The following is a 27,087-nucleotide window of genomic DNA, read 5'->3' as shown; positions in this document are numbered from 1 at the left end:
TTGGAACTAGTGACCAGAGGTTCCAATGGCACTTGGAGGAGCTTGTGGCTGCAGGTCCCTGCTGGGAGGCTCAGGGGGAGCCACGTCCATGGATTGCAAGGGGACAGGGCTGAAAGAAAGAACCTGATGCTACTTGGTGCCATGGGAACTCCCACAGGGAGCTGTTGGGGGCAGAGGGAGGGCCAGCAGCTGCAGGGCAGCGAGCAGCAGGAGAAGGTTGGTGGCAGAAGTTCAACAGCGGGGCAGCAATTCCTAAAGAGAGCCTGTCACATCACACCCAGCAGCCTGGACCATTCAGGCAGTGGCTAGCGAGGCACTAGCCCAATCTTGCCTGAGGGGTGGAGGCTGAGCCCCAGTGCAAGGAAGCCAGAGGGGGATGGGCTGTCAAAGGTCATGTGCTCACCTCAGCAGACTGCTCAGCCACTCCCCCGGGAAATCATGCCAGCGACTCCATTGCCTAAACCAGGATTTCAGAGCCTGACTTGAGGCCCCCATTTCTGACAGTCCTGGCCAGGCTTTAGCCAACAGCAGCAAGGCCGGTGTTGCCGGCACCCAGTGCCGAGAGGCTGAACAACAGCTTGAGTTGGTTCGTTACCCGGTGTGCTACACCCAATAATCACAACAGGGTGGAGAAGCAGAAAAGTTTATTTGAAGCTTCAAAAAGGTACAGGGAGATTTGAATTTCAAATCCTGTACAACAGAGCAGGAAGTTACACAGGCTTTTATACATTCTTTTTTTCAGCATACTTATCCAATAGCAAGCTGCTCCAAGTATCCATATAGCCAGCCAATCCAGTTTCCAGCTAGTTTCCTGATTCTCTGTATCATTTGTTAAACTATACATAAAGCTGCTTTATTCAGCATTGTTCTTCCATATCTCCCCTGTTTGGCCTTGCTTAGTTTCAGGCAGTCTGACTCTGCAACATACTGTTGCAGATTCTCAGCATAACTGCTGTGTGTGCCTCCAGGCGGGGGGGCCAAGGACACTTCGGCCTACTACGCAGAGCTGCTGCGAGTGCCTCCAGGCGGCGGGGGGGGGCAAGGACACCGGGGCCTAGTGCAAGGGGGCTTCATCGACACTCGTGGTCTTCCATCCCCTCGAGTTACCTAGTGGCCATGCCCCAGTGTTCCCAACAACTCCCCCCTTTGAGAACACTCAACAGCCTTGGCTCTGAGTTTTCTCACTTGGGCTTGCTACATTGGAGATATTAACTGGACGGCAAGTTACATTTTCAAACCCCCTTTTTGTGGTAAGATTATTTGTAAGTGTTTCCCTAAAAGGGGAGGAACCATTACACCCACACCGTTGGCCTCCCCTGTTGGTCTTTATTCAATACCCATCAGCCCACTGTGTAATAACACAGGAGCTCTTTTCCACAGGATGCCCATAGGGATCAGACTGGTTTCGGGTAAAACATAACACTCCCTCGGTGAGTACTGCAACTGAATACTCCTGGTCCTGATAGGTGGCTTGCTGTAAAGAGGTCTTGTTCCAGAATGGTGAGTTTGTTCTTTTCTGCTCTTTGGTGGCGGCTAATTCTGCTAGGGTCAGGGGCAGCATGTCAAGGGGCATTCCCGTTTTGGGGGGCAGTGGAGCCGGAGCACACACCCAGCAATCAGTCTGGTTTGTTAAAGTAGCAACATGGTGCGCAAGCAAAACAAAGGAGTTATGCTCCCGATATGCACAATTTGGAAATACCAATACAAAGAATAACAATGTTACCCAATTAATTATTACCAGAGTCTTTCCAACCCAGGGTCTCCAGTACCTGGGTGGGCCCATTTTAGCATTAAGGTGCCCGCTATTTGTGTTTTTTAAACAGTAGCTTTAGCCCGAGATTGTCACTAGATGAGGAGTCAGCAGGTTGGACGGTCCACTGTTCTGCTGACGAGGGGGCGGTTACTGCCTTCAGACGAGAGTGATGGATCCAGTTCTTGTGTCCCTCGATCTTTGCCGCTGTATGGGAGATCAGCAGGACGGTATAGGGTTCTTTCCACTTTTCCTGGAGAGGCTCGTCTTTCCAGGTGCGAACAAGCACAGAGTCACCGGGCTGTAAGGAGTGAACGGGAGAGTCCAAGGGGAGAGGCTGGGAATCCTTGGTATACCTGTGAAGAGACAAGAGAACAGCAGACAGGGAACACATATACTGTGACAAAAAAACATTACCCAACTTCCATTCCCCTGACAGAACCGGGGTGCCATTCATAGGCCATGCCCTTCCAAACATAATTTCAAAGGGACTGAGCCCTAATCTACCCTTTGGGAGAACGCGGATACGGAGTAGGACGAGGGGCAAAGCATCAGGCCATCGCAGTGAGGCTTCTTGGCACACTTTTGAGAGATGCCGTTTAAGGGTCTGATTGGTCCGCTCCACTACCCCACTGGCTTGCGGTCTCCAGGGCGTATGGAGTTTCCAGGGGATCTGTAAGGCATGTGAGATGCTTTGAATGATTTTTGACATGAAGTGTGTCCCGTTGTCAGATTCCATCCACAGGGGGAGTCCAAAGCGAGGAATGATCTCCTTAACAACCTTGAGGGCCACTGTCCTGGCAGTGCAGTTACGGCATGGGAAGGCTTCTGGCCATCCGCTGAACCGATCCACTGTAACAAGGAGATATTTGAACCTTTGGGTCCGGGGAAACTCAGTAAAGTCTATTTGCCACACTTGTCCGGGGCCCGGAGTGGGTTCTAGGGCAGCTGGTGGCACAGGATGTCCCGGTCGGGGGTTATTCTTTTGGCAGACTAAGCAGTCCGCTTGTACCTGGGCAGCCAGGGGTCGGAGTCTGGAAGTGATAAAGTATTTTCCCATTAGCTGGATAAGTGCTTCCCTGCCAGCATGAGTGGTTTGATGTAGTTTTTGCAGCACTGGCCGGATTAGGCCCTTTGGTAAGAGGACCTTCCCTTCTGGGGAATGGAGCCATCCCTCCTTTTCCCGGAGACCGAGTTTGTTAGTTAGCTGTCTCTCCTCCCCAGAGTACTGAGGGGTTGGAAGCTTCTCTACTGATGGGTAAAGGGCATGCATATGGGCGTTCTCAGCCTGAGGGGATGGCAGGGTGGCAGCATGCTTAGCCTCTCTATCTGCCCGGGCGTTACCTCTGGCCACATCTTGATCCTTCCTTTGCTGGGCTTTACAGTGTACCACCGCCACTTCCGAGGGGAGTTGTACGGCTTCTAGGAGCCGGAGGATTTGGGGCCCGTACTTGACTGGGGAGCCTTGGGCTGTCAGCATTCCCCTTTGCTTCCATAGGCCAGCAGGAGCATGCAGCACACCAAAAGCATACTTTGAATCAGTAAAAATGTTGACCCGCTTTCCTTTTGACAGTTCAAGTGCACGGGTCAGGGCTATTAGTTCGGCAAGCTGGGCAGAGGTCCCAGCAGGCAAACCTTCAGCTTTCACAGTGTCATGGAGGGTCACAACAGCATAACCCGCCCTCCTTTGCCCATCTATTACAGTACTGCTACCATCAGTGTACCACTTATAATCTGCATTTGGGAGAGGTACATCCTTTAAATCCGGACGGCTGGAGTACTGGACATCTATGATCTCTAAACAGTCATGTTTCTGTTCCTCTGTTTCTGGCAAGAGAGTGGCTGGGTTAAGGGAGGGGCAAGGCTGTAGGGTGACTTCAGAGTTCTCTAACAGCTTAGCCTGGTACCGAGCAATCCGAGCCTGGGTGAGCCAAAGCCCTCCCTTTGCATCCAATAAGGCTCGGACCATATGGGGAGTATAGATTTGCGTAACCCCTTCCAATGTTAGCTTCTCGGTTTCCTCAAGCAATAGGGCAGTAGCTGCGACCGCCCGTAAACATGCCGGCCAACCCTTTGCAACGTGATCCAATTGCTTAGAAAAATAAGCCACAGGACGCTTCCATGCTCCTAACAGCTGTGTAAGCACTCCTAGCGCAACCCCCCTTTGTTCATGTACATACAACTGAAACGGCTTAGAGAGATCTGGCAAGCCCAGAGCCGGGGCTTCCATCAATTTTCTTTTCAGGATTTTAAATGCCCTGTCAGCCTCTGGGGTCCAATAGAAGGGGTCATGATCCGCTCCTTTTACACAGTCGTACGGGGGTTTAGCCCACAGTCCAAATTCTGGGATTCATATTCTGCAAAAGCCTGCCATACCCAGAAATGCCCTGAGCTGCTTACTGTTACTTGGGGTAGGAACTTGACATATAGCTTCCTTTCTTTTTTTTTTTCGCTTGAAAGCTGACGCTCCCCTTGCCTTAGCTGTAACCTGATCCCTCTCCACCTCAGACAACAGGGTTCTCAGGAGGATATTACAGTCGTCTCAATCGGCTTGTGACTACTGAGGCACCCCTCAAAGACTGAAATAAACCTGCTTGGGTTCGTTATTCCCCAGCCTGTGTTTTAAAAGCTGCTAAGTCTATTGGATTGAATGGCACATGGATGTAAACTTGCATAGTTGTGGCAGGACGCCTGTCTGATCCAGACCGGGCAACTTTAGTTTCGGTGATTAAGGGGTATAGGCCAACCATTGTGGACTTACAAGGTGTGGGTGTAGGGGCCGAAGGGGACACCGGCTCTGCCATTACAGTGGGGGTGGGGGTCTGGGGACTAACATTAGCTGCTACCGAACCAGTTGGAGTCAGATTACAGCGCTGTAAAATATCTGGTCGAGTACATAAAGTCAGAAACAAATGCGCATACATATGTTCATTCCATTTCCTTGTTCTCTGACAGAACAGGAGTAACTGAAGGATCGTGTTGTAATTAATTGACCCTCCTGGTGGCCACCACTCCTGGTCCTCTAGTTGATATTGAGGCCAGTCAACTGTACAGAATCGTTTTAATTGGCTCTTAGTCATCGGATCCGCACCAAATACCTTCCAGTTTGCTAGAATGCACTCTAGGGGCGTACACCGTGCCCTAACCTCTGAGCTCTGTCCCTGTCCCATACCTACAGGGTAACTCTGGGCATCCCCAGGTTCCAACAGAGCATATAATCCGGATTTTAAAAGGTTCCTACCTTATCCAAGGGACCGGTTCTTCACCGCCGTCCTGCAGCTGCTCCTCCCCCACGTCTAAGGGACCGGTTCTTCACCGCCGTCCACAACTGCTTCTCCACTATATGAGTGCGTTGCACCGTTGTGCCCTCTGGGGTCGATCAAATCGCGTCTCCTCCGAGGCCCCCGATGAACTCACCGGTGCGCGCTGGGCGTCGGTTCTCGCCGCAATCCTCGACCTCCAGGAGGGGTCCGGGCAAGGCTAAATTGCAGCCTCGAGCCCACCCAGGGACGCCAAAAGCTGTTGCCGGCACCCAGTGCCGAGAGGCTGAACAACAGCTTGAGTTGGTTCGTTACCCGGTGTGCTACACCCAATAATCACAACGGGGTGGAGAAGCAGAACAGTTTATTTGCAGCTGCAAAAAGGTACAGGGAGAATAAAATCTCAAATCCTGCACAACAGAGCAGGAAGTTACACAGGCTTTTATACATCCTTTTTCCCAGCATACTTATCCAATAGCAAGCTGCTCCAAGTATCCATATAGCCAGCCAATCCAGTTCCCAGCTAGTTCCCTGATTCTCTGTATCATTTGTTAAACTATACATAAAGCTGCTTTATTCAGCATTGTTCTTCCATATCTCCCCTGTTTGGCCTTGCTTAGTTTCAGGCAGTCTGACTCTGCAACATACTGTTGCAGATTCTCAGCATAACTGCTGTGTGTGCCTCCAGGCGGGGGGGCCAAGGACACTTGGGCCTAGCACGCAGAGCTGCTGCGAGTGCCTCCAGGCGGGGGGGGGGGCAAGGACACCGGGGCCTAGTGCAAGGGGGCTTCATCGACACTCGTGGTCTTCCATCCCCTCGAGTTACCTAGTGGCCATGCCCCAGTGTCCCCAACACCGGGAAGCCCCTTGCATGTGCACAGAGCCCCTGGCAGACTCAGGGACGGAGGGGCAGACCGTGTTCAGTGTCTCGGCTACAGCTTTCTCTGGGATCGTGGGGGACGTGCACTCTGGCCCCTTCCCCGAAGTGCCTGCATGCTGGACAGTGGAGGAGATGGCCGCCGTGGCAATGGCCTCACCCTGGCTCCTCAGCACAGATAGCACCACTGCCTAGGGCACTCTGTGCAGCGGGAGCGCAGATTCCAGGGCTGGCTGGCCCTTGTGTGAAGTGGGGGCTCTTAACAGGGCCTGTGTGGGCCCGGCCCCAAACATATTTGTGGGCCCTATGACGGGGTGAATGCACCCTGCATTAGATGGGAAGGGTTAACTCCTCACTGTGTGTAGAGGAAGCCACGCCCCCACATCCCTACTGGGCATGCTCCAGATGTGGCAGCAGTATAAGAGGGAGCAGCCCGGCGCAGCTGGGCTGACTGCCAGAGTGGGAGGGCACTCTCAGGGCCTGGAGATCAAGGGCAGCTTGAAGAATGGGGTGAACTCACCCTACACTGGACAGGGTCTCTCCCCCTCTTTCCCCCAATCACAGCCCCCATGGAGGAAATGGAACATGGCACGGGAACGTCAGTCCCCCAGAGTGAGGGGCCAGCTGGGAGCAATGGGGCATGGCTAAGCCCAGCACCCCCCCACAAATGCAGAGCACCCTGCACAACACCACCCTTGCCCACAGTCCCACCACAACCACCCAGCACCCCTCCCCCAAATCCCCACTCCCTAGTGCCCCCAACACAGACTATCTTTCCTGCCACCTCACAGCCCAGCATCCACCCAGAGATCCACTCCCCACCCCCTGCCTTCCAGCCCTGCTGGGAGGTGACTGTGTCTGCTAGGCTGAGCCAGCAACACAGCCAGTCCCGGGGCCGGGAATCACTCCGACCCCTCAAGAATGGGGTGATCAGCTAGACCAGGGCCTGCCCCAGCCAGGCGCTCTTAAGATGCACTTGCCTGGAGGGGCCAAGCAAGCCCCTCACACTGTCACTCCCCCACCCCACCTGGCTGAGACTGGCCAGGCTTCTGCACCAGTCCCAGGCAGCTCAGCTCCGAGGGGCCGGGTGGGCCCCGACAGGTGGTGGGAAGCAGAGACTGCCTGGAGCCGGAGGTGCGCTGGAGTCCAGCCAGGAGGGAGAGAGGAGTAGGGGGGTGGGGCCAAGGGGCCGAGAGGAGCAAGTGATGGGCAGCAGGGAGCCAGTGGGGTCTGAGAACGCAGTGCAAGCAGAGCAGGCTGGTGCCCCTTCTGACCATGGGTGGGAGCTTTACATAACTCACCATCACAAAACTCCTGTGCACTTTGATTTTTATTGGCTTCTGTGCGGTAACATTCAGTGCAGTGATGGAACAAACAAGGAATCTATAAAACTTCTTCTGTTTGTATTTGCTATGTAAAAAGTGCCAGAAGATCCGCTAAGTAGGTTACAGTAACACACATCCCGCCTTTCAGGTGAGACTAACAGGTAACACAGGAGATGCCACACTCCCTGCTACAGTAACATTTATTAGCCTAACAAGAATTGCCACCAGCACAGACACTTAAACTTTACTTTAAAATAATGTAGAAAAAGACAAAGTGCAGTACAGTAGTTCCTCGTCCTTTACAAACCAGCCTTAGCGCAGACTGTGGTAGCACGTCTGAAAGGGCATGAAGAGGCCATTTCCATTTTGTGCCTCTTCTACAGAAGTGACACACAAGTGAGGAGGTGTCTCTTACACCGGAGTCAAAAACACATGATCATTCAGAGCATGTGGGTGGAGTTTAGGCAAACACATCCCTGGAGGAAAGATACACTCCCGCTCTCCATGAGAGGCTCACAGAGAGCATAATTCAATGAAGGGGCACACACCAAAACTAAGGATACAATAAAACTGAGCTCAAGAGGCACCGAGCACCAGCAGCTCGTCTAATGTCAGTGTCACATTCAGGATCGGGATCATAAGAACACACTGACTGATCCTGCCAGCTCCTGGTCTACAGCCAGCTCACTCAGAGTGCACATCTTTGCTGGATGCTGGTGCAGGAAGAGCTAAAGCGATGGGAAAGGGCTGAAATTCAGCAAAACAACATTGTGGTCTAATGTATGAAGGAGACAGGGAGCTCAGTGAGCTAAAACACAGGGTGGGGTGTGTGTGTGGGGGAAATGAGCCATGGCAAAGGAAGGAGTTAGTGCCCAGCACAATGCTGTTGCCAAGGCCTCACATACAGTGGTGTAGGAACACTTAGAATAGTGGGGGTGCTGAAAGCTAGCCCCCTTTCCCCTGTCTGCTCCTGAGCTGGCAGCCCAGACCTGGGGTTCCTAGTTCCCACGCCTATGCTCACACAGTAGGAGTCAGAGGAAGCTGGAGAGAAAAAGGGTGGGGGTGCCAAGAAAGGGGGATTATGGAACGAGGAGCAGCAACATGGTGGGTGAAAAGGCAAGGGGCAGACTAAGGAGAGGGATTATATCGGGGCAGTTCTCTGGCCTGTGCTATGCAGATCAGACCAGATGATTAGATGGTCCATTCTGGCCTTGGAATCTCTCTAGTTCTGCACGTTGGACGATGGAAAGGAGACCCCTTTCTAGAGCTCAGAGAACAAGGAAAGAGAAAGAAAGGCAGGGCTAAAGGGGCAGTGAGAATAACAGGGTCAGAGGCAGGATGGGAATCTTTTGCCTCAGTGCGTGGGCTAGAGATCAGATGCAGAGATTTCCCACAAGGTGGGCTAATGGCAGAGGAAACCAGAGTCACATTAGAAAAGGGGATCAAGAATTCAGATGGTTTGAAGACTGATGAAAAGGGAGCACTCTCAGGGTAGGTGGGACTAACCGTCAGCACAGCAACCCCATCCGCATGGCCTACATTCTGGGGATGAGTTGGATGGATGGGGATAAGCAAAGCCAAACTCCAAATACAGGTGGGATTGTGGTGACTTGATTATTAAACCCTAGAAGTGGCTGAGAAATGGAGAAGGCAGAAGTAGCCAGGACAGTACTGCAAAGTGCAGCTCTGTCACTGCAGGACAAACCTTGGGCAAGGCGCACTGTCTCTGCACCTTTGCTTCCCCTCTGGCCATGCTAACTACACTCCCCTTCCTCAGCAAAGTGCCCCGAGCAGCACAGCTGGACACACGCAGGGTTAGTACTTGTGTATATAGCCCCTTCATCCAGAGATCACAGCACTTCATCATCCCCACTCTGCAGCCAAGGAAGTGGAGGACAAGGAGGTGCAGTGGCTTCTTCAAGGCCATTCAGTGAGTCAGTGACAGCAGGGAACAGACAACTCACTCATCCAGGGCCCAGCTCAGCAAGGTGCTGAGAAACCTCAACAGTCCCTTGCAAGAGGTACTTCTTCCTCACAAGATGGCATCTAAAGCACAGGAGATTAAGAAAGGGAGTGAGATGATGCAGCAGCTCCACCTTAACTAGTCATGTTAGAGAACAAGGGACAACTCTTCTGGGACAGGAACACAAGAACAGTCCTACTGGCTCAGACCAATGATCCATCCAGCCCAATATCCTGTCTTCCGACACTAGCCAATGCCAGGTGCTTCAGAGGGAATGAACAGAACAGGGCAATTATCGAGTGATTCATCTCCTGTCATCCAGTCCCAGCATCTGGCAGGGGCTTAGGAAACCCAGAGCATAGGGTTGCATCCCTGACCATCCTGGCTAATAATGAAAATGGAGGCTAATGGAGACCAGGTGCAAATTTAGGGGATATTTATTTACATAGTAATGAATGTAAAGGGCCAGTAAGAGCAACAGTTATTACAATTTGCCTTTTTAAATGGCCAAATGCTTGTCTAACCTAGACCATAGCCCACAAAGAGCAGAGAAGGGAGGGAAAGGCGGTATTCGTCTGAGCTGACAGTGCTTTCCAAGTCAGGTACTCAGCCTTGCCTTCACTACAGACAGATGGAACCTGGACTTGGGTTTGCTGATGAATGAGGGGTATCTGGCAGGGCCAGCTTTAGCACTGGCATAAGAAGGCAAATCCCATTGCCATCAATACAGATGTGCCCACTGGGCCAGTACAGTCAGACTTGGTGGTCATCTAAGATGATTTCATATTTATTCAGTCTCATCTCAGCAAGAATTTTTAATGAATCTGTAAACTCAGGGGTTGTACCGTATGATTGGAGAATTGCTAACATAGTTCCTATTTTTAAGAAAGGGGAAAAAAAGTGATCCGGGTAACTACAGGCCTGTTAGTTTGAAATCTGTAGTATGCAAGGTCTTGGAAAAAATTTTGAAGGAGAAAGTAATTAAGGACATTGAGGTCAATGGTAAATGGGACAAAATACAACATGGTTTTACAAAAGGTAGATCGTGCCAAACCAACCTGATCTCCTTCTTTGAGAAAGTAACAAATTATTTAGACAAAGGAAACGCAGTGGATCTAATTTACCTAAATTTCAGTAAGGCGTTTGACACTGTGCCACATAGGGAATTATTAGTTAAATTGGAAAAGATGGGGATCAATATGAAAATTGAAAGGTGGATAAGGAATTGGTTAACAGGGAGACTACAGCGGGTCATACTGAAAGGTGAACTGTCAGGCTGGAGGGAGGTTACCAGTGGAGTTCCTCAGGGATTGGTTTTGGGACCAATCTTATTTAATCTTTTTATTACTGACCTCGACACAAAAAGTGGGAGTGTGATAATAAAGTTTGCGGATGATACAAAGCTGGGAGGTATTGCCAATTTAGAGAGAGACCGGGATATCATACAGGAAGATCTGGATGACCTTGTACACTGGAGTAATAGTAATAGGATGAAATTTAATAGTGAGGAGTGTAAGGTCATGCATTTAGGGATTAATAACAAGAATTTCAGTTCTAAGCTGGGGACGCATCAATTAGAAGTAATGGAGGAGGAAAAGGACCTTGGAGTATTGGTTGATCACAGGACGACTATGAGCCGCCAATGTGATATGGCCATGAAAAAAGCTAATGCAGTCTTGGGATGCATCTGGCGAGATATTTCCAGTAGAGATAAGGAGGTGCTAGTACCATTATACAAGGCACTGGTGAGACCTCACCTGGAATACTGTGTGCAGTTCTGGTCTCCCATGTTTAAGAAGGATGAATTCAAACTGGAACAGGTACAGAGAAGGGCTACTAGGATGACCCGAAAAATGGAAAACCTGTTTTGTGAAAGGAGACTCAAGGAGCTTGGCTTGTTTAGCCTAACCAAAAGAAGGTTGAGGGGAGATATGATTGCTCTCTATAAATATATCAGAGGAATAAATACCAGAGAGGGAGAAGAATTATTTAAGCTCAGTACCAATGTGGACACAAGAACAAATGGATATAAACTGGTCATCGGGAAGTTTAGACTTGAAATTAGACGAAGGTTTCTAACCATCAGAGGAGTGAAATTTTGGAATAGCCTTCCTAGGGAAGCAGTGGGGGCAAAAGACCTATCTGGCTTTAAGATTAAACTCAATAAGTTTATGGAGGAGATGATAATGATGGGATAACATGATTTTGGCAATTAATTAATCTTTAAATATTAATGGTAAATAGGCCCAATGGCCTGTGATGGGATGTTAGATGGGGTAGGATCTGAGTTACTACAGAGAATTCTTTCCTGGGTATCTGGCTGGTGTATCTTGCCCATATGCTCAGGGTTCAGCTGATCGCCATATTTGGGGTCGGGAAGGAATTTTCCTCCAGGGCAGATTGGCAGAGGCCCTGGAGGTTTTTCGCCTTCCTTTGTAGCATGGGGCATGGGTCACTTGCTGGAGGATTCTCTGCTCCTTGAAGTCTTTAAACCATGATCTGAGGACTTCAGTAGCTCAGACATAGGTGAGAGGTTTATAGCAGGAGTGGGTGGGTGAGATTCTGTGGCCTGCATTGTGCAGGAGGTCAGACTAGATGATCATAATGGTCCCTTCTGACCTTAATATCTATGAATCTATGAATCTCTGCTTTTGCTAAACTCCACCACATGCAGACAGCCACTGCCGCATATCTTGGCCTAACTTGCAGACAAACATGTCACTCTCCAAAGCTAGGTCTCAAGTGTGACCTTTCTACACTGGTACAACTTGGAGTCTCCTGCCTCACTGTGCATCCCTTCCAAACACTCCTCTCCTCAGCTCACATGGCAACTCGCACAACAGGGTTTGGTTATCAGGGGTCACCAGCTGGGAGGGAGGGGTTAAGGAACCATGACACGGCCTGAAATGGGCCATGTGTCCCGTGCACTGTCTGGCCCTGGTGAGGGGCACAGTTTGACATAAATCAGAGATGCGTTTTAAAAGACCCTTTGATGTGCTGTAAGTGAAAAGCTGCCAAATTGCTACAGAAAGTGCTGTACACTGATATTAATCCAAATCCCTACAAGAGAAAAGGGGAAAGGACAGATCACTGAGGACAGACATGAAACAACATTACACAACAAGACTATATTACACACCCCAGCAGCCATTTTAACTGGTGGGTATTCAGATAATTTAAAAAAAATTAGTTGGCTCAAGTATAATTGTGCGAAAAAAGTGCCCAGAATCCAAGCCAGTGCTCCAAGAACTACCCCACTACACAGTCTCAGCAGTCTAGGCAGAGGGGACCCAGGGGATGGGCTCTGCAGCGGCATCGCTCCTAGACCTGGCACAAGCACCACATTAGATCACATCTGGGTGTCACTGTTAGGTCGCCCGACACTCTCCATTGGCAGAGGTTCTTGTGACCGTCCTTTGAGCAGCTCTCACACCTCAGCCTCTGACAGGTTTTGTCTTGGAGCTTGAGATGTGCCTTTTGCTGGCTGCACGTAACTCTGATCAGGTCTGGCCCAGTTAGAAGGGGCTGACAATCACCATTTCCCAGCTGTGTTTTCACAGAGCACAGCTCACCTTGGCAGCATGCCCTGCAGATCCTAAAGGACCACACATGCACTCTGCCCCAGGGCCTTATTGCAACACCCCGCAGAAAGCTGGGTCTCTGGGCAAGACATGGACACAGTGAATCCAGGAGACATGGAGCAGGGGAAAATGGAACGTCTTTGGGGGACCACTACAGATGGGGGAGCCAAGGGCACAAAGAACATTGGGAAGCTCAGAGGGTTACAGAACCCTTGGGGAGGGGACAGAGAGGAGCAAACTGTCCTTTGGGGAACACAACGGGGATTAGAGCTCGGGGGGGAAGCGGGCACAGTTTGCTCTGTAATGCCACAGAAGGGGGACAGCCTTCTCCAGCTTCCAGACCCTGCAATTAGCCTTTAGCCCCTGGGGTATCAGTTCCCAATGTGGACCTTTGTAAGTGTTATTAGCCATAGTCACATACGTAGCAGGCAGCTCTGTCAGGCAAGAACTGTGAGGGAACAGCAGCAGCAAGGACACAGCTAATGCTTGTGAACTGGGAGGGTTTCGCCTAATGCCATGATGGAGAAACCTCCCCCCCCAGTCACAGTTCACATGTGCTGAGGGGATCTCCCAGGCCACCCAAGAACCCCAAAGAGGCAAGTCCTTGGGGACCAATAAGGAAGCAACTCAAAATGCCATTAAGTAAATCAGTTGGGAATATTCCAGGTATTTTAGGGATTACAGTGCAGATTAGCACCACCCATTTAATCTAGTTCTACTCTGCAGTGTAAAGAGCAGCCAGACGGCTCAGGAGCCCATAGCCCCAGGGTCCCCTCCCTCCCAAAGACTCTGTCTCTGGAAATGTAGATCTACATAACCTCGCCTCTGGCCAAGGAGTGTACAGCCACATTCAGCAGCGGGAAAGACGGCACCAGCCCAGGGCCAGCTGCCTGCCAGGCCGCACCCCCAACGCAACTCAGAGGACCCTAAGGTAGTGCCAATTAGCCTACCAGCCAATGGCCTGTCCAAGGGAGAATACCCTGGCCAGGGATCCCCTGGCCACACCCCTATGCCACAAACAGGGCGGGGCACAGCTGCCAAGTTTTGTGCAGCTCCACGTGTGAAATTTCTCACCAGTGAGAAGAACAGGAGGACTTGTGGCACCTTAGAGACTAACCAATTTATTTGAGCATGAGCTTTCGTGAGCTACAGCTCGTAGCTCATGCTCAAATAAATCGGTTAGTCTCTAAGGTGCCACAAGTCCTCCTTTTCTTTTTGCGAATACAGACTAACACAGCTGTTACTCTGAAACCTGTCACCAGTGAGAATCACCAATCTCTCCCTTCCAAGCAGTGGGAAGAACACGAGGGGAGGGAGAAGGGGCAATGCAGGGGGTGTCCAAGGGCAGACTAAAGGAGAGGTAATGGGCTCGTTTGTGGCAGAGAAGGACAAGTGAGCCTTAGGCAGCCTGGAGGGCTGTTAGGGGTGGGGCTCTCCATCCTTCTCCTCATTACCCTCCAGCTTCCATTCCTCCAGCTTCCCCTCATCCCACCACAGGCAGGCTGGGTGTCAGCCCGCGGAGCAGAGAAGAGACTCCCTGCCTTTAGTGCTGGTGTCTGGCACCATAGCTGCTCCAGGGCGGTAAATGCAGGAAGAGTATTGCTGAGTCCCTGCAGCCCTGCTGGAAGCCTGAGACTCCACCAGGGCTGCAGGCAGGCATAAGGCAGAGGGAAAATGCACGAGCGTCAGACCCAGTGGGTGACACTGGACAGCACAGTAAAGGAGTGACATAGCAGTTTCTATCTCAGCTCTGTCCCACTGCAGCATCCCCACTGCACGGGGGTGACCCTTCCACGGGCCAGCACCCCTTGACAGCATGGCACAAATCATCCATATCATTTGATCTGGGCCGTAGCTCCTAGTGCCAGGTAATCAAGCACCAATCAAGGATATTAACCAACACAGACGGCATTTTCCAGGCTGCCAGCCAAAGACTTGCAAGCCTCTGCAAACCCCACAGGGGAGCCCGATCTGTACGTACATGGAACTCTCTCAATAGCCTTTCCTGGTGGAGAAGCACCCTGTATTATACAAGCATCCTCTTCAGCCTCTGACAAAGAGGAGAGGAAACATCTCTTGCCTACTTCTGCTCTCATTCATGGCCTCTCAGTCAGCAGTAACCCCACAGCAGCCATTGGAGCTGGCATTGTGACCTCCGAGCTGACTGGATCAGGAAAGGAAGCCTCTGCCAGTGCTGGACAGACAACTCTCCCCAGAACACTGTGAACTTCAGAGCCAAACACACCCATGGAAAGGAAGGCATCTGAGAGCTGGTTACTGACTCACTGGACCACTTTCTGCACTGAAAAGCTGGCTATCACCCTAGGTACCACACCAGGGCAAAAAGGGGCAGGCTGAGACCAGGCAAACTTGTTAAAAACACCCACCATCCCATCTGCAGAATCAGCTTTACCTGGAAGTTAAAACTGTCCCTAACCCCTCTTCTGGGGCTCTCCCTGCGCCACATCTCCCTGAATTCTTCAGCCATGGCTTCTGCTCAACAGGCTGGCAATGTGCCAAGAACATGTCATTATTTCTGCCATCCCATTAGTCTTCTTTATCAGCTTGCTTCTCCCTTGGATTGGGGAGAAACAGCTACCTTCACAGCTGCTGCCAAAGCTTTTGGTGACAGGATAGGAGCGTGAATTCTCTCCCCCTTCCAGCAGGGTGCATGCACACCAGCCCTGGTTGTGGAACAAGCATTCACTTTGGGGCACAGCGTTCAGCTCCATTAAACAGCACCCTGAACCTGACCAATGAGAATGGGGCTGACCTTCTCTAGCCTGACACCTTAGCACGTTCATTCAGTTAGCCAGTCACTGGTATGTACCGAAACAAGCCATTCACTCCACACGCTGACATCTGAAAGGTGGTTTTCAGAACTGTAGCAAGTTTGCTGCTTCAGTACTTGGCTTCTACCCTGAGATAACAGAACGGTCCCTTTGTTCCTCAGTCTGCTACTGCACACAGCATCAGTAACCCAGGCTTCTCAGTGAACCAGACTCTCCCCTGGTGGCGTGACCTTGGGGGTAACAAATGGGGACGCCATCATAACATTGATAAGGGAAGAGGGACAACAATCCATGGTTTTTCCTTACCTCTGCTGACAAGCATCCAAGCCTTCCTTGATAGGCTCTTTGTAACAAGAAAAGCCATGAAACCTGCAGCATAGCAAGGAATAGATGCTTGCACGACAGAATGGAGGCTACCCCACCGTGGTCAGCAGGATGTTCCCAGAAACACACTTCCCTGTAAGCCGGCAGCCTGTTTCAGTAGAGTCTCTTCTTGTGTCTTTCTTTCTCATCTAACCAATTGTTAGACCTATAACTAGTTCGCTTGTGATTTTGTGCATCAAATGTGCAAGGCTCATTTCAAGTTAAAATTTGGCCTAAATGCATCTAGGACTTGGCTTTAAAAATGGATGCAGCTAGTTTCCATAATCTCAGAAACTGGAACCTGATGACCCTCCTGGCTCTGCATTGTTGCTGCTTTGGGGCTAGGGACGTTACAGGTGCCTGGCCATTAAACCTAGTCAGCCGGGAAATTAATACCAGCGACTGAGAGCCTTGTTTACCAGAGAGGCGGTTCCCGCTTTGGATTTTGACCATGATGGTCTGGGGCAGAGAGGGTCACTATGAATCAGAATGTTGCCACCTCCTGGAGCTCCAGCCCTTTAATGCTGTTTATCCTGAGTAAGTGAATTCCTGAGTTGAAGCTGGCACAGAGAAGCGTGGAGCTGTCACAGACAGCCAGGGAAGCAAGGGGTCCGGATCCATCAAGGCACACGGTGGCCAGACAAGCTGTGGAGAGAACAGGGAAGCATCAGTCAGTCAGATGCATTTCGTTGTAATTCAGAAGTACATTTTCACCAGTGAGACAACAAACAACTGACCTACAGAAAACAGTGGCTTTTTAAAGGGGGGGGTGCAGTTACAGGCCCCTTCTACAGACACACAGGGATGACACTCAAAGGAAGCCATGGCCCAGCATAGGAAATCTAGCCCCACTTTGTCTCCCAGGTCAGGCACTTCTCCCACCTGACATTACCGCCACAGCACCCTGCTGTAGGAGCCTTCTTAGGGCTCCTAGTGGCCATGGGCCCCTCTGCAAGCCAGGTGTTAGCAGCTGGCATTTCTAGGATTAAAAAAGGGACATGATCAAGGTTCCCTCTTGCCCCTCTCTCAACCCAAAGAAGTGAGAGCTTCTACTGCTCAACAGTCCCATGACAGATACATGAAAACTAGCACAAAACCAGGCCCCACCTGGGTCACACCATCCCTTTGCTCTTCCACTCCCCCCGCAGTGGCGGACGGGAACAGAGATTAAGGGGAGATGACATGGCAAGCAGGTGCAATCTGTATCCGGAGTTTAGAGACAGCAGGTCACCCAGATTGTGAGCTGGGATTCCAGACTGTTGCAGTGCTTGTTTTGCAGGGGCGGCTCTCAGGATTAGCCCCTGCAGTGCCTCCGATTGGCTCTCTGAGTGCTGATCTGAAGCCCATTCAGGTGCCAACATAGCCTTAAGAAACTCCTGCAAGCCTGGGACAATGGAGGAGTCAGTCCTAATACGCACTGATACAGAAAAACACCTGATTGTGACAGTAACGGGGTTGGCACAGTTTGAAACACATTCTCAGGTACCCATTACACAAGGGGTTGTGAGAATCTGTACATCCTCTCGTAATAGCTGGTACGTTACAATAGCCCGCGGAAGGATCAATGCTTGAGGATTATTTGTTCTGCTTAGGCGCTATCATTTAGCAGATTTCCACCTCAGGACGTTGCCATCACACAGAACATGCTGTTCTCACAGTGATTCGTCTGCAGGGCCCTGTTTCACCAACACATTCATTCCTTTGGCCTAATTGTTGCTGGATTTATTGTTCTCAGGCACGGGGGTGGGGTCACGTTCAGAAAGAAACCTCAGAACTTTAGAGCCTTACTGCTTTGCAGGAGGTGCAACCCATAACACATTAGCCTCAGAGCAGAAAACACAGTCAGCCGTCATATTAATTCAGCATCTCCTGATGATTTTGATCACCACCAATGGACATTAAAACAAGCCTCTCTTCCAATGCCAATTAAATTATTCGTTACTGCACTTCTGGAGATAATCCTAATTAATGCCACACAAATTCCTCGCCCTCCCCCTGCTTATTTCTTTATTACATTTTTTTTGCAATGTACATTTGATCACCAAATTGGGGGTTGGGAAGGAATTTTCCCCAGGTCAGACTGACAGGAACCTGGGGTTTTTCACCCTCTTTGCAGCATAGGGTGCAGATCACTAGCTAGGATCATCTGGGTAATATCTCACTCATTTAATTCCCTGTCATTGCAGGGTCCTTGGGCATGGGCACAACTCGGTCACCCACCTGCTGCCCTGGCTCTCAGCCTGTGGCACACAACAGTTCAGTCTCCTGAGGGCTGCACTACTTCGGTCTGATTCTGGTTGTGGGGACTGGTGTGCGGGGCTGTTTGAATGACTTAGACTTGAACTTATTTCCAACATGAAGGAGGTTTCAGCATAAAATATATTTTAAATGGAGACTAGATCATCAGACATTTGCGTCTATATCTGGAGACAGCCTAATGTCCTGTGTCTTCTAGGGCATTTGTAGCAGCTCCTCCCATCCCAGTGGCACCAGCAGTGATTTTCACAGGGTATTTACGAAACAGGCAAACAGAATCAAATTCACTCAGTGTTGGTCTGTACAGCCCCTGGGTGCTTGGGGTCCTGGGCCATGACTGGGGTCCTAGGCACTATCGTAACACAAATTAATAATACACGATTTTGTACTCAGAGTCTTAGTTTACCTACTATTAAAACAAGTGCAGGTATCAACTGCTGGTTAAGACTGAGGCTAACATACCAATAATGCCATTCAACACACTGCATCCATGCAGGAGGATTAAGGCAGTTTATCGTGGATCCAGCCTGAGCTCAGGTTCCTTCACTGCCAGGGCTGGCAGGCAGCACAGACACCTGCAGAGTGGCCTCTACAACCAGCAGACTGTGGGATGAGCATGGGTGTGTGCAGGAAGCTGAACTGTCTGTGGGCAGAGGGAGAGTCTATGCAAACTCCTGTTTACAGTAGATGCATTGCCTGCAAGTCAGACGGTGGAATGGGAAATATAAAAAGGATTGCCAGTCTCTAGAGAGTCACTTCTGCAGTTTTGTTCACCTCTGCCCTCGCAGCATCAAGCTGAGAATGGGAAGATGGCATTTCTACAACACTCTGAGCTCTACATGTGGGTTACAAAAGTGCCGCATACCACAGGAATTTGTACGTAACTAAATTTCATACTGGTTTATGTACATAGCACTGCACCTAGATTAAAGCTAAAATTCTATCAAGAGGTTCTGGCAACACCACACCCCACATGATCAAAGATCCAGTGCTTTGCTAACATCACCAGAGCTGTAAATTCAGCTGTTTCCCAGAGCTCTCTTTCCTCTCTCTGTATTCTAAACTGGGTGGCAGATAAGCAACAATTAACCCAACCCTCCCAGTCTAATAGTGCTTAGAGGTATTTGCTCTTTGTTCTCTGATCATTGTAAGACCTAGCCTCATCACACCCCCAGGGTGGGAGGGGCTGGGAAGCAAGTAGGATTAACCCCATAATGCCTGTAATTCCCAGTCACAAAAGTGAGTAGGAACATCAACCAAAGTGAGCGGGAATGTTTGGTCAGCAGGCCCTGGTTCCAAAATGCAATTACAGCTTCTAGTCCAATTGGGACAACTCCTTGGCATTTCCTTTCATATGTTATCCTGTATTCCCGGCTGCCGGATTGTCTCATCTGTAAAACTCTATTCTTTATCTTTCATTTTAATCAGGATGCGACTGAGTTCCGAGGCTACAAATCTGAGCACTCATTATTTTTGTGATATAGAAACTGAGTCCAAGCTGTTTATCACAGGCCACGAAATAGCCATTTCTGTCAGAACCCCATAGGCTGGATCTGGGTCAGTGACCTACAGAATGAAGCAGAGGTCCCCAAACTGTGGGGTGCACCCCGCTATGGTGGCATGGAGGAATGTCTGGGGAGGTGTGGTGGGGCCTAGGCCAGCCCCCATGAGGGGTGGGGAGGAAGCACCACCCAGCCCCTCCCTGCCCCCAGCCTCATGCCTGGCCCCGTCCCCAGCCTCGGTGCAGCACCTCTGCACCCGGCAGGAGCTCCACTCCCGGCCCCTGCCATCTCCCAACCTGAGCTGCTGGCTGCGGCTCTGTTCCTGGCCCAGGACCAGCTGCCAGCCACCACTGCAGCCTGACTGCAGCTCCACTCCCGCCCCTGGCCATGGCCCTGCTCCCGGCATGGGTGCTGGCTTCTGCTGGAGGATGCTAGACTCTCCCCTGCCCTGCCCCAACTCCACCCCTGTCCCGCCCCTTCCCCACCCCCGTTCCAACCCCTTTCCCAAATCCCTGCCCCAACCCAGCCTCTTCCCCGCCTCCTCCCCTGATTTCACCCTGTTCCTGCTCCTCCTCCCTCCCTCCCAGAGCTTGTTTCACCACGAAACAGGCAAGTGCTGGGGGGAGGAGAGGTACACTCAGGGGAGGAGGCGGAGGTGAGGTGAGCTGGGGCAGGGAGCTTGGCTGCTGGTGGGTGCAGAGCACCCACCAATTTTTCCCCGTGGGTACTCCAGCCCCAGAGCACCCACAGAGTCGGTGCCTATGGCTCCCAGCACCAGCCTCATCCCCAGTTGAGGCCCCAGCCTCGATCCCCTTAACCCTGTCTGTGTCCCCCCCACCCACCTGGAGCCACATCCCCACTCCTGGCCCCGGGAAGGAGGGGTGTGGACATGGGTAAGGGGGGGCGCGACCCTCCAAAGTTTGGGGACCGCTGGGATAAAGGCTCAGTAGCCCATCCTCAACCATCTGAGAGAGGAATAAAAAGGGATGTTTTAACACCCCGTCAATACATGGTTCCTCCTAAGTCACATTTTGAGGCCATACCTCCGTTGTCTTGGTTCCAGACCTTCACCATGCAGTCATGTGATGAAGTGGCAACGACTGGGGTCAGACCTAGACCCTTGGGAAGGAAGACACAGGATGTAGTGGTTTGGAAATGCCCCTTGTACTCACGCACTTGGCTTCTTGTCTGCCTTAGGTCCCACAGCTGCAAGGGAACAGACACAAAGAGCTCAACCCGAAGGCCACTTCACCAATTTGTTACTATTCCTTCACCACGCTTGGCTGTTTTACAAAGAAAAACCAATCATTACATCTCCCAGGAACCTCCTTGCTGTCCTCACTCAGCACCCGTCACCACACTGATACGGCCACGTATCTTGAGCCTGAGACAAACATACCCACGGAGGTTTACACGAGCGTCCCAGCTTGGTGCTCCGTTCCCCTCATCTCCCCATTGCATTGCTGGCAGACAGCCTGTTGCCAGTCTTAACTCCTTCACACACCTGTTCTGGGTTTGCTCTCCAGCCTTTGTCTTCCACTCCTCCCCGCAGCGGATGTGGGATGGTGTATGCCACATTCCCAGAGCTTCAGGGGTACAGCCTTGCAATCACCAAGACAGTTGTGGGACCCAGCCCCATGCCAAGTTTATTTTTAAATGCAGAGTCAAACTCTAGACTGACCGAACACAATAGGAATTTTGCTACTGGCTTTGGGTGGGATCAGCTCCCCTGAAAGAGTCAAAACCCAGTGGGATGATTTCTCATTAGTACACATTTCAAGAGGTTACATTCTCTCACTACATTCGACGCATCCAGCTTGAACAGACAGGTAATTCTCTCTCTAATAAGTGCCCGTCACTTCTCTCTTCCCTGGCATCTCTTACAGCCATATGTCTCACTTAAAGCCATCATTTAGGCCTGCAATCACTTCCACACGCAGAGTCCCACACACAGAGTCCTGGGGATACACATGTGCAGAGTTACGTGTGGACTGAAGAGGTGGCAGGATCAGGCCTTAGACTGTAAACTCCCCGGGGCAAGGAGCTTGCCTGTGTGTTTTCTGTAAAGCTTGTCCCATGTGGAGCTGAAATCCCAGCGCTATGATGAAGGCAGAGCATTCGTTATCACAAAGGAAAGCTTTTTAAAAGCCTTAAAGAGATGCACGATGCAGGGAGCAAGCCCCAACAGATAATACCAAGGCTAAAGCCAGTCCAGCGTGCAGGCTGCACTTCCTGGCAGGATTGCTCTCAGAGCACCAAGGTGAACCCGCTGAGCCCTGCTGCCCATGAGACAGGCTACTGTCTATAGGTAACAATTTCAGGAGAGGACTAGAACAAGCAGCAAATTGCTGCCCAGCCAGCAAACTCACTGTGGCTTCGCAGCCCTCCCCACCAAAGCCATTGCTGCTGCTGATGCAGTACCGGCCGTCCTGGCTTACATCGCAGTAGGTCTGAATATACTGCTTTACTGGGAACGTATGGGCCACCTGCAGCTCCCGGCTGTCCCAGATCCTGGAAAGGAGGAAAAAAGAACAAGTGAGGGAGAGTTAATACAGTGATTGGAACTCCTAGCAACATCTGGCCAGTTACTGGGGCAGAATCTACAGAAGAGAATGCAAACTGGCTATTTTGATGCATGCTCATGACAATATGCACAACCCAATCTCTTCACTTCTCCAGCCTGGGCTTCTCCTCCTCTATTTCAAGGGTTACCGAGCTCCATGACTCATCCCCGTGTTCTAGCCCAGACCTGCCAATTCTCTAGTTCTTTGTGGTGCTCCACATGTGTGAACCGGAGCTCTCCTTCCCTCTACCCAAGCCAGAGTCATTCCTCCCTTGAGATCTAGCCTGCGAGCTCCATGGGCCTAGCACAACGGGTCAGGTCTGGGTTGGGGCCTTGAGGAGACGCTACTGCAGTACTTACGTTAAACAACAATGCTTCGCCCTTCAGCCCACAACGTGTTTTCAGTCCCATTCCCTTTGCCCCATCCATCTCCCACCCTGTAGCTCGGCTACATGGGGATTTGCATCTTGGCCACTTTGAAATGCTGTTTTTTTTCTTTGCTGGTGGCCCCCTCTGCCTGGGAGAGGGCTGGGCAGCCCTGGACATTGCTCCTCTTATAGCTCGTCACTGTCCTGCTCTGCTGCGTATCATGCACGCTGTCTGCAAACTCCCTGTTTTCTCCAGCAACGGTAACAATATTGATCAGCGATGATAAAGCCACGCCAAAAGCTAACATAGCTTCCAGCCAGTGGCAAGTGGTACTGCTCACAGCACTGGTGTCCTGATCGTGCGCTACCCTGCTGTAGATGATGCTCTCCACGAAATGCGAGGTTAGCACAAGGTTTGCTTCTAGCAACAGAGCTTGGGAGACAACTTCACTAGCCTACAAAGCCACTCCCTGCTGTGGTTTGTGCTGCAGACGCCAAACAATATCCTCCTTATTGCCCCAGTTCAAGCAGTAATGAAGTTCTCTGTTGATGTGTCTACTTCCTCAACAGGGTTAGAAACACCTGGCCTGCCAAAAGATGGGATGAGGAATGACAGCTGCCACGGCCACCCACCCAGTGAAAGAGAGAGGCGCCCAACAGCCATAGTGCACTGGTCTGGGGATGCCCAGGCACTCATCCTGGACCCAAGTGAGCAACTCTGCAGTCCAAGGCCATTAGCAGCCCCCATCCCACCAACAGGTCTAATCACTAGCACTGTCCATGGGATGGTTTTACAAAGCTCTGGGACCCCTCACCCACATTCTCCTGACTACACCAAGTCCCACCTCTGCAGTTGGTCCCCACCACTAGGCTTTACCTGATTGTTTTATCCTCTGACGTCTGGATGACAAACGGCTCTGCAGGAACCCAGCACAGGTGTGTTACCTGCCGAAGGGAAAGTTGTACCAGAAACCTGTCCACCTAACACAGCCCAAACTGACCCCTGCCCACACATACACTGCTCTTGTGGCCCAGCCATCCTCTGTCCCAAGCAGTCATCACTGGAGCCAGGAGGGCTGGGTGGAGCTACCTCTGGATCCCATCAATGCTGCTCCCTTAGTAGCCACTGTGTGATTTGAGGTGCAACAAGGGAGGAGAGGGGACTTGGTCAGTAGGGTACCATGGAGGCCACGGGCTTTGTAGGATTAAACTGCCCTACACAAAATCCCAACGGGACATTTCTATGGGTAATTGACATGTCCCTGGTCCCATTAGATGGGCTACAAAATAGAGGGGTCAGAAACTCTCCTGTCTCAGGACAAAAGACCACCTTTAAGGAAGTCAGAAAGAAACTTCCTCATAGTCAGGTTACACCACATTGTCCTCTCCAGGGATTCCTGCCCCCTCCTCTCAAGTAGCCGACGACAAGCTGCCGACGACAAGAGGTGGGACTAGCTGGACCTTGAGTCTGACCCAGTCTGATGACTTCTGTGCTGTGGAGTTGTAAGCAGGAGTTCAGGGTTCTAGTCCGGACTCATTTCAACTCTCTGCCTTTGGGCAAGTCTCCTGGAGCCTGATTTTGAGGTGGGCTAAGGGATGGCCTTAACCCTTCAGTGCCCCAGCCTGCCCAGTGGAACACAGGGACAGGCTGTACCGGGTTTACCACGGCGCCGAGCCCAGAGTCAGAAGGGCCCAGGCCAGCCCAATCCCCCGGCTGGGTGAGATGGCCAGGAAAGCTGCCCCCACCCCTGTTCCTCCCCCACCCCACCTCTTCCCACCCTTTCTCCGCCCCGGCCCCAGTCCCAGCCCCACCCCCACTCCGCCCCTTGCCCCCCCATGGCCCCTCCCCTGAGCTACATCCCAGGGGACTGCAGCAGGGGTCGGGCCCACCCTGCACTCACCGGGCAGCGGGAAGTGGAGTGACTTGGCCCCAGCCCACTCTGCTCCACCGGCGAGTGCTGGGGGCAGTTCCCGCCTCGCCCAAAGTCCGGGAGCCAGGGGAGCAGAGCGGAGCGGGCTGGGGCCAGGTCACTCCACTTCCCGCCTCCCTGTGAGTGCGGGGCGGGCCTGCCCTGCAATCACCAGACGGCAGGAAGGTGGAGTGACCTGGCCCCAGCCCGCTCCGCCGGTGAGTGCTGGGGGGAGGTTCCCCCCTGCCCCCAAGCCTGGGGAGGAGATGGAGCAGTGGGGAAGGGGCATGGGATGGGGACAAGAAGGGGATAAAGGAAGCGGGACCAGGGGGGAAGCTGGAGCCCAGCATGCTGCATCCCCTTGGTAGAAGCTGGGGCTCCCCTGTTAATCAGGCCCATCGAACCCTCACCCTGACAAGCCCCACCTCCCCTGCATCTGTACCACACCAATGGGCCCCCCCAGACACCCTCCCCACTGAGCCCCTACCACCTGCACCTGGACGTCCACCAAAATGAACCCCACCTCCCCTGTACCTCGACCCCCACGCCGAGCACCAAACACCTTCACCTGGATCCCCTGCAGAGTCCCATTGCCCCGGTACCCCCCAATGAGCTTCTGTGCATCCAGATCTCCCACTGAGCCACCCGCACCCAGACTGCCCCACAGAGAACTCTCTGACCCCCACCTGGATACCCCCACACTAAGTCCCTCTGCACTTGGATCCTGCTGCCAGGCTGAGCCTGCTCACCCACACCTGGTGCGCCTGGCACAGGGGGCAGGGGCCCAGGGTGTTTCTGGGGCAGGCCTGGCCCTTGCACTGTGTCAGGTTCGGGTGCAGCCTCACTGCTGAGTCCCTGTCCCAGGCTGGGATGGGGTGAGGCTGCAGGGTAAACTCCCATCTCCATTTAACCAGTGGCCTGTGCTTCCCACTGCCATGTTGGAGCCTCCAGATTTATTTATTGACAAACAAAATTTGCAAAATTTTAAAATACTGTGCACAGAATTTTTGATTTTTTGGTGCAGAATTCCCACAGGAATATGGGGTGCTGTGCAGCTGGGATGGTGGGACTGTGAGGAAGGTGGTAGGCAGTGGGGAGGTCTACGGGTGGGGGGAACTGGGTGAGCAGTGTGGTGTGCAAGGTGCTGTGCAGTTGTGGTGGGAGGCCAGCGGGGGAGGTCTCTGGGAGGGGTGAGGGCTGGGCATAGAGATCTGTGGTGGAGGTCTCTGGGCAAGGGGGTGCTGGACACAAGTGTGGGGTACTGGGCAGGGGGAGGTGTGGTGCGGGCCCGCCCCCAGGGGGAAGGGGCATGCTGACAACACACGGCTGGGCCCATAAAAAGTTAATCCGGCCCTGGGGATAGGACATACCCTGCCTCACACGAGGAGCCGTGAGCCTTAACTCGCATGCCAGGCAAAGGCAGACAAGGGAGCAACATGTGCCACAGGTTATCACCGGGGTCAGCAACCTATGGCACGCACGCCAAGGATGGCAGGCAAGCCGATTTTTGATGGCAGGCTGCTGCCTGCCGGGTCCCAGCCGCCGGCCCCACTCAGCGCCCGCGGGACCCTGGCAGGCAGCAGCGTGCCATTAAAAATCCTGACCCCCCTGGCCTGGTCTTCTCTGCCCCTCCCCGCGGAGGCAGGATGAAGAAGCTTGGTCCTGCTGGCTGCTGCTGCAGGGCAGGCAAGCTCCCCCCCTACCCCCGCCTCTTCCCCCCCTTCCTGCCCCTCCTCCTCTCCCTCCCTGCTGCCCATCAGCTGATGGCCCTTGTTGGGAGGGGAAAAAGCAGAGCTGCAGCAGGCTCGCTTGCTGCTCCGGGGAGGAGGTGGAGAAGAGGTGGGGAAGGGGCCTGGGGGGTGGAATCAGGGCACATCCCCTCCAGCCCCCTGCTGTGAGCCGTTCTGGGCAGGGGGCTGGGACCACCCGCATGACCCTAGCCCACACGCCCAGCCCTCTGCCCTGACCCCTACACCTCCACACACACACCCAGCCCCCTGCCCTGACCACTACACCCCCCACACACCCCAGCCCTCTGCCCTGACCCCTACACCCCCCACACACCCCAGCCCTCTGCCCTGACCCCTACACCCCCCCACGACCCCAGCCCTGACTCCAGCACCCCCCCACACATGCCCCCAGCCCTCTGCCCTGACTCCTGCACCCTCCTCACTCACCCCCAGCCCTCCCACCCCATGCCCTGACTCTTGCACCCCCCACATTCCCACCCCCACCCTGAGCACCAAACGGGAGCTCCTGCACTCCCCCTGCCCACATTCCCACCTGCACCCCTCATACCAAATGGGAGCTGCCCAGGTAAGCACTCCACACCCAAACCTCCTGCCCCAACCCTGAGCCCCCTCCCTCATTCTACCTCCTGCCAGACCCTGCACCCCAACCCCCAGCCTGCTCCTGCACCCCCAGCCCTGTGCTCAGTGCACTCCCACCCTCAGTTCAGTGCAGAGAGAGGAAGAGAATGGGCTAGAACCAGGGAGAAGGTAGGTCCCCACTCTACATGGGCAGGGCCGGGACCCCAGACCGGCAGCGGGCTGAGCGGGGCTGGCAGCAGGGACCCTG

At 52.6% G+C, this 27,087-nt stretch overlaps 1 protein-coding gene across 9 annotated transcripts in view; it reads right to left on the bottom strand.

Annotated features, from left to right (window-relative positions):
• Positions 1 to 653: 653 nt before the first annotated feature.
• The window catches only part of WDR31 (WD repeat domain 31), a 57,032-nt gene continuing 30,598 nt past the window's right edge, over positions 654 to 27,087 (bottom strand). The window contains exons 7-12 of one of the 9 annotated variants that reach the window (XM_073314390.1): positions 23,478 to 23,545; positions 22,039 to 22,180; positions 20,713 to 20,875; positions 16,411 to 16,556; positions 4,992 to 5,384; positions 654 to 2,106 (exon numbers count right to left, since the gene is read on the bottom strand). In XM_073314390.1, coding sequence (XP_073170491.1) covers positions 5,334 to 5,384; positions 16,411 to 16,556; positions 20,713 to 20,875; positions 22,039 to 22,180; positions 23,478 to 23,545 — 570 coding nt within the window. In that variant the 3' untranslated portion in view covers positions 654 to 2,106; positions 4,992 to 5,333. Of the gene's footprint in view, positions 5,385 to 15,854; positions 16,557 to 20,712; positions 20,876 to 22,038; positions 22,181 to 23,477; positions 23,546 to 27,087 lie in introns of all 9 variants that reach the window. The other 8 variants (XM_073314392.1, XM_073314391.1, XM_073314389.1 and 5 more) reach the window with 8 other exon arrangements.

This window comes from Lepidochelys kempii, chromosome 16 (genome assembly GCF_965140265.1).
Source record: "Lepidochelys kempii isolate rLepKem1 chromosome 16, rLepKem1.hap2, whole genome shotgun sequence".
Classification (NCBI taxonomy): Eukaryota; Metazoa; Chordata; order Testudines; family Cheloniidae; genus Lepidochelys; species Lepidochelys kempii.
This window is presented reverse-complemented; position numbering and strand designations above follow the sequence as displayed.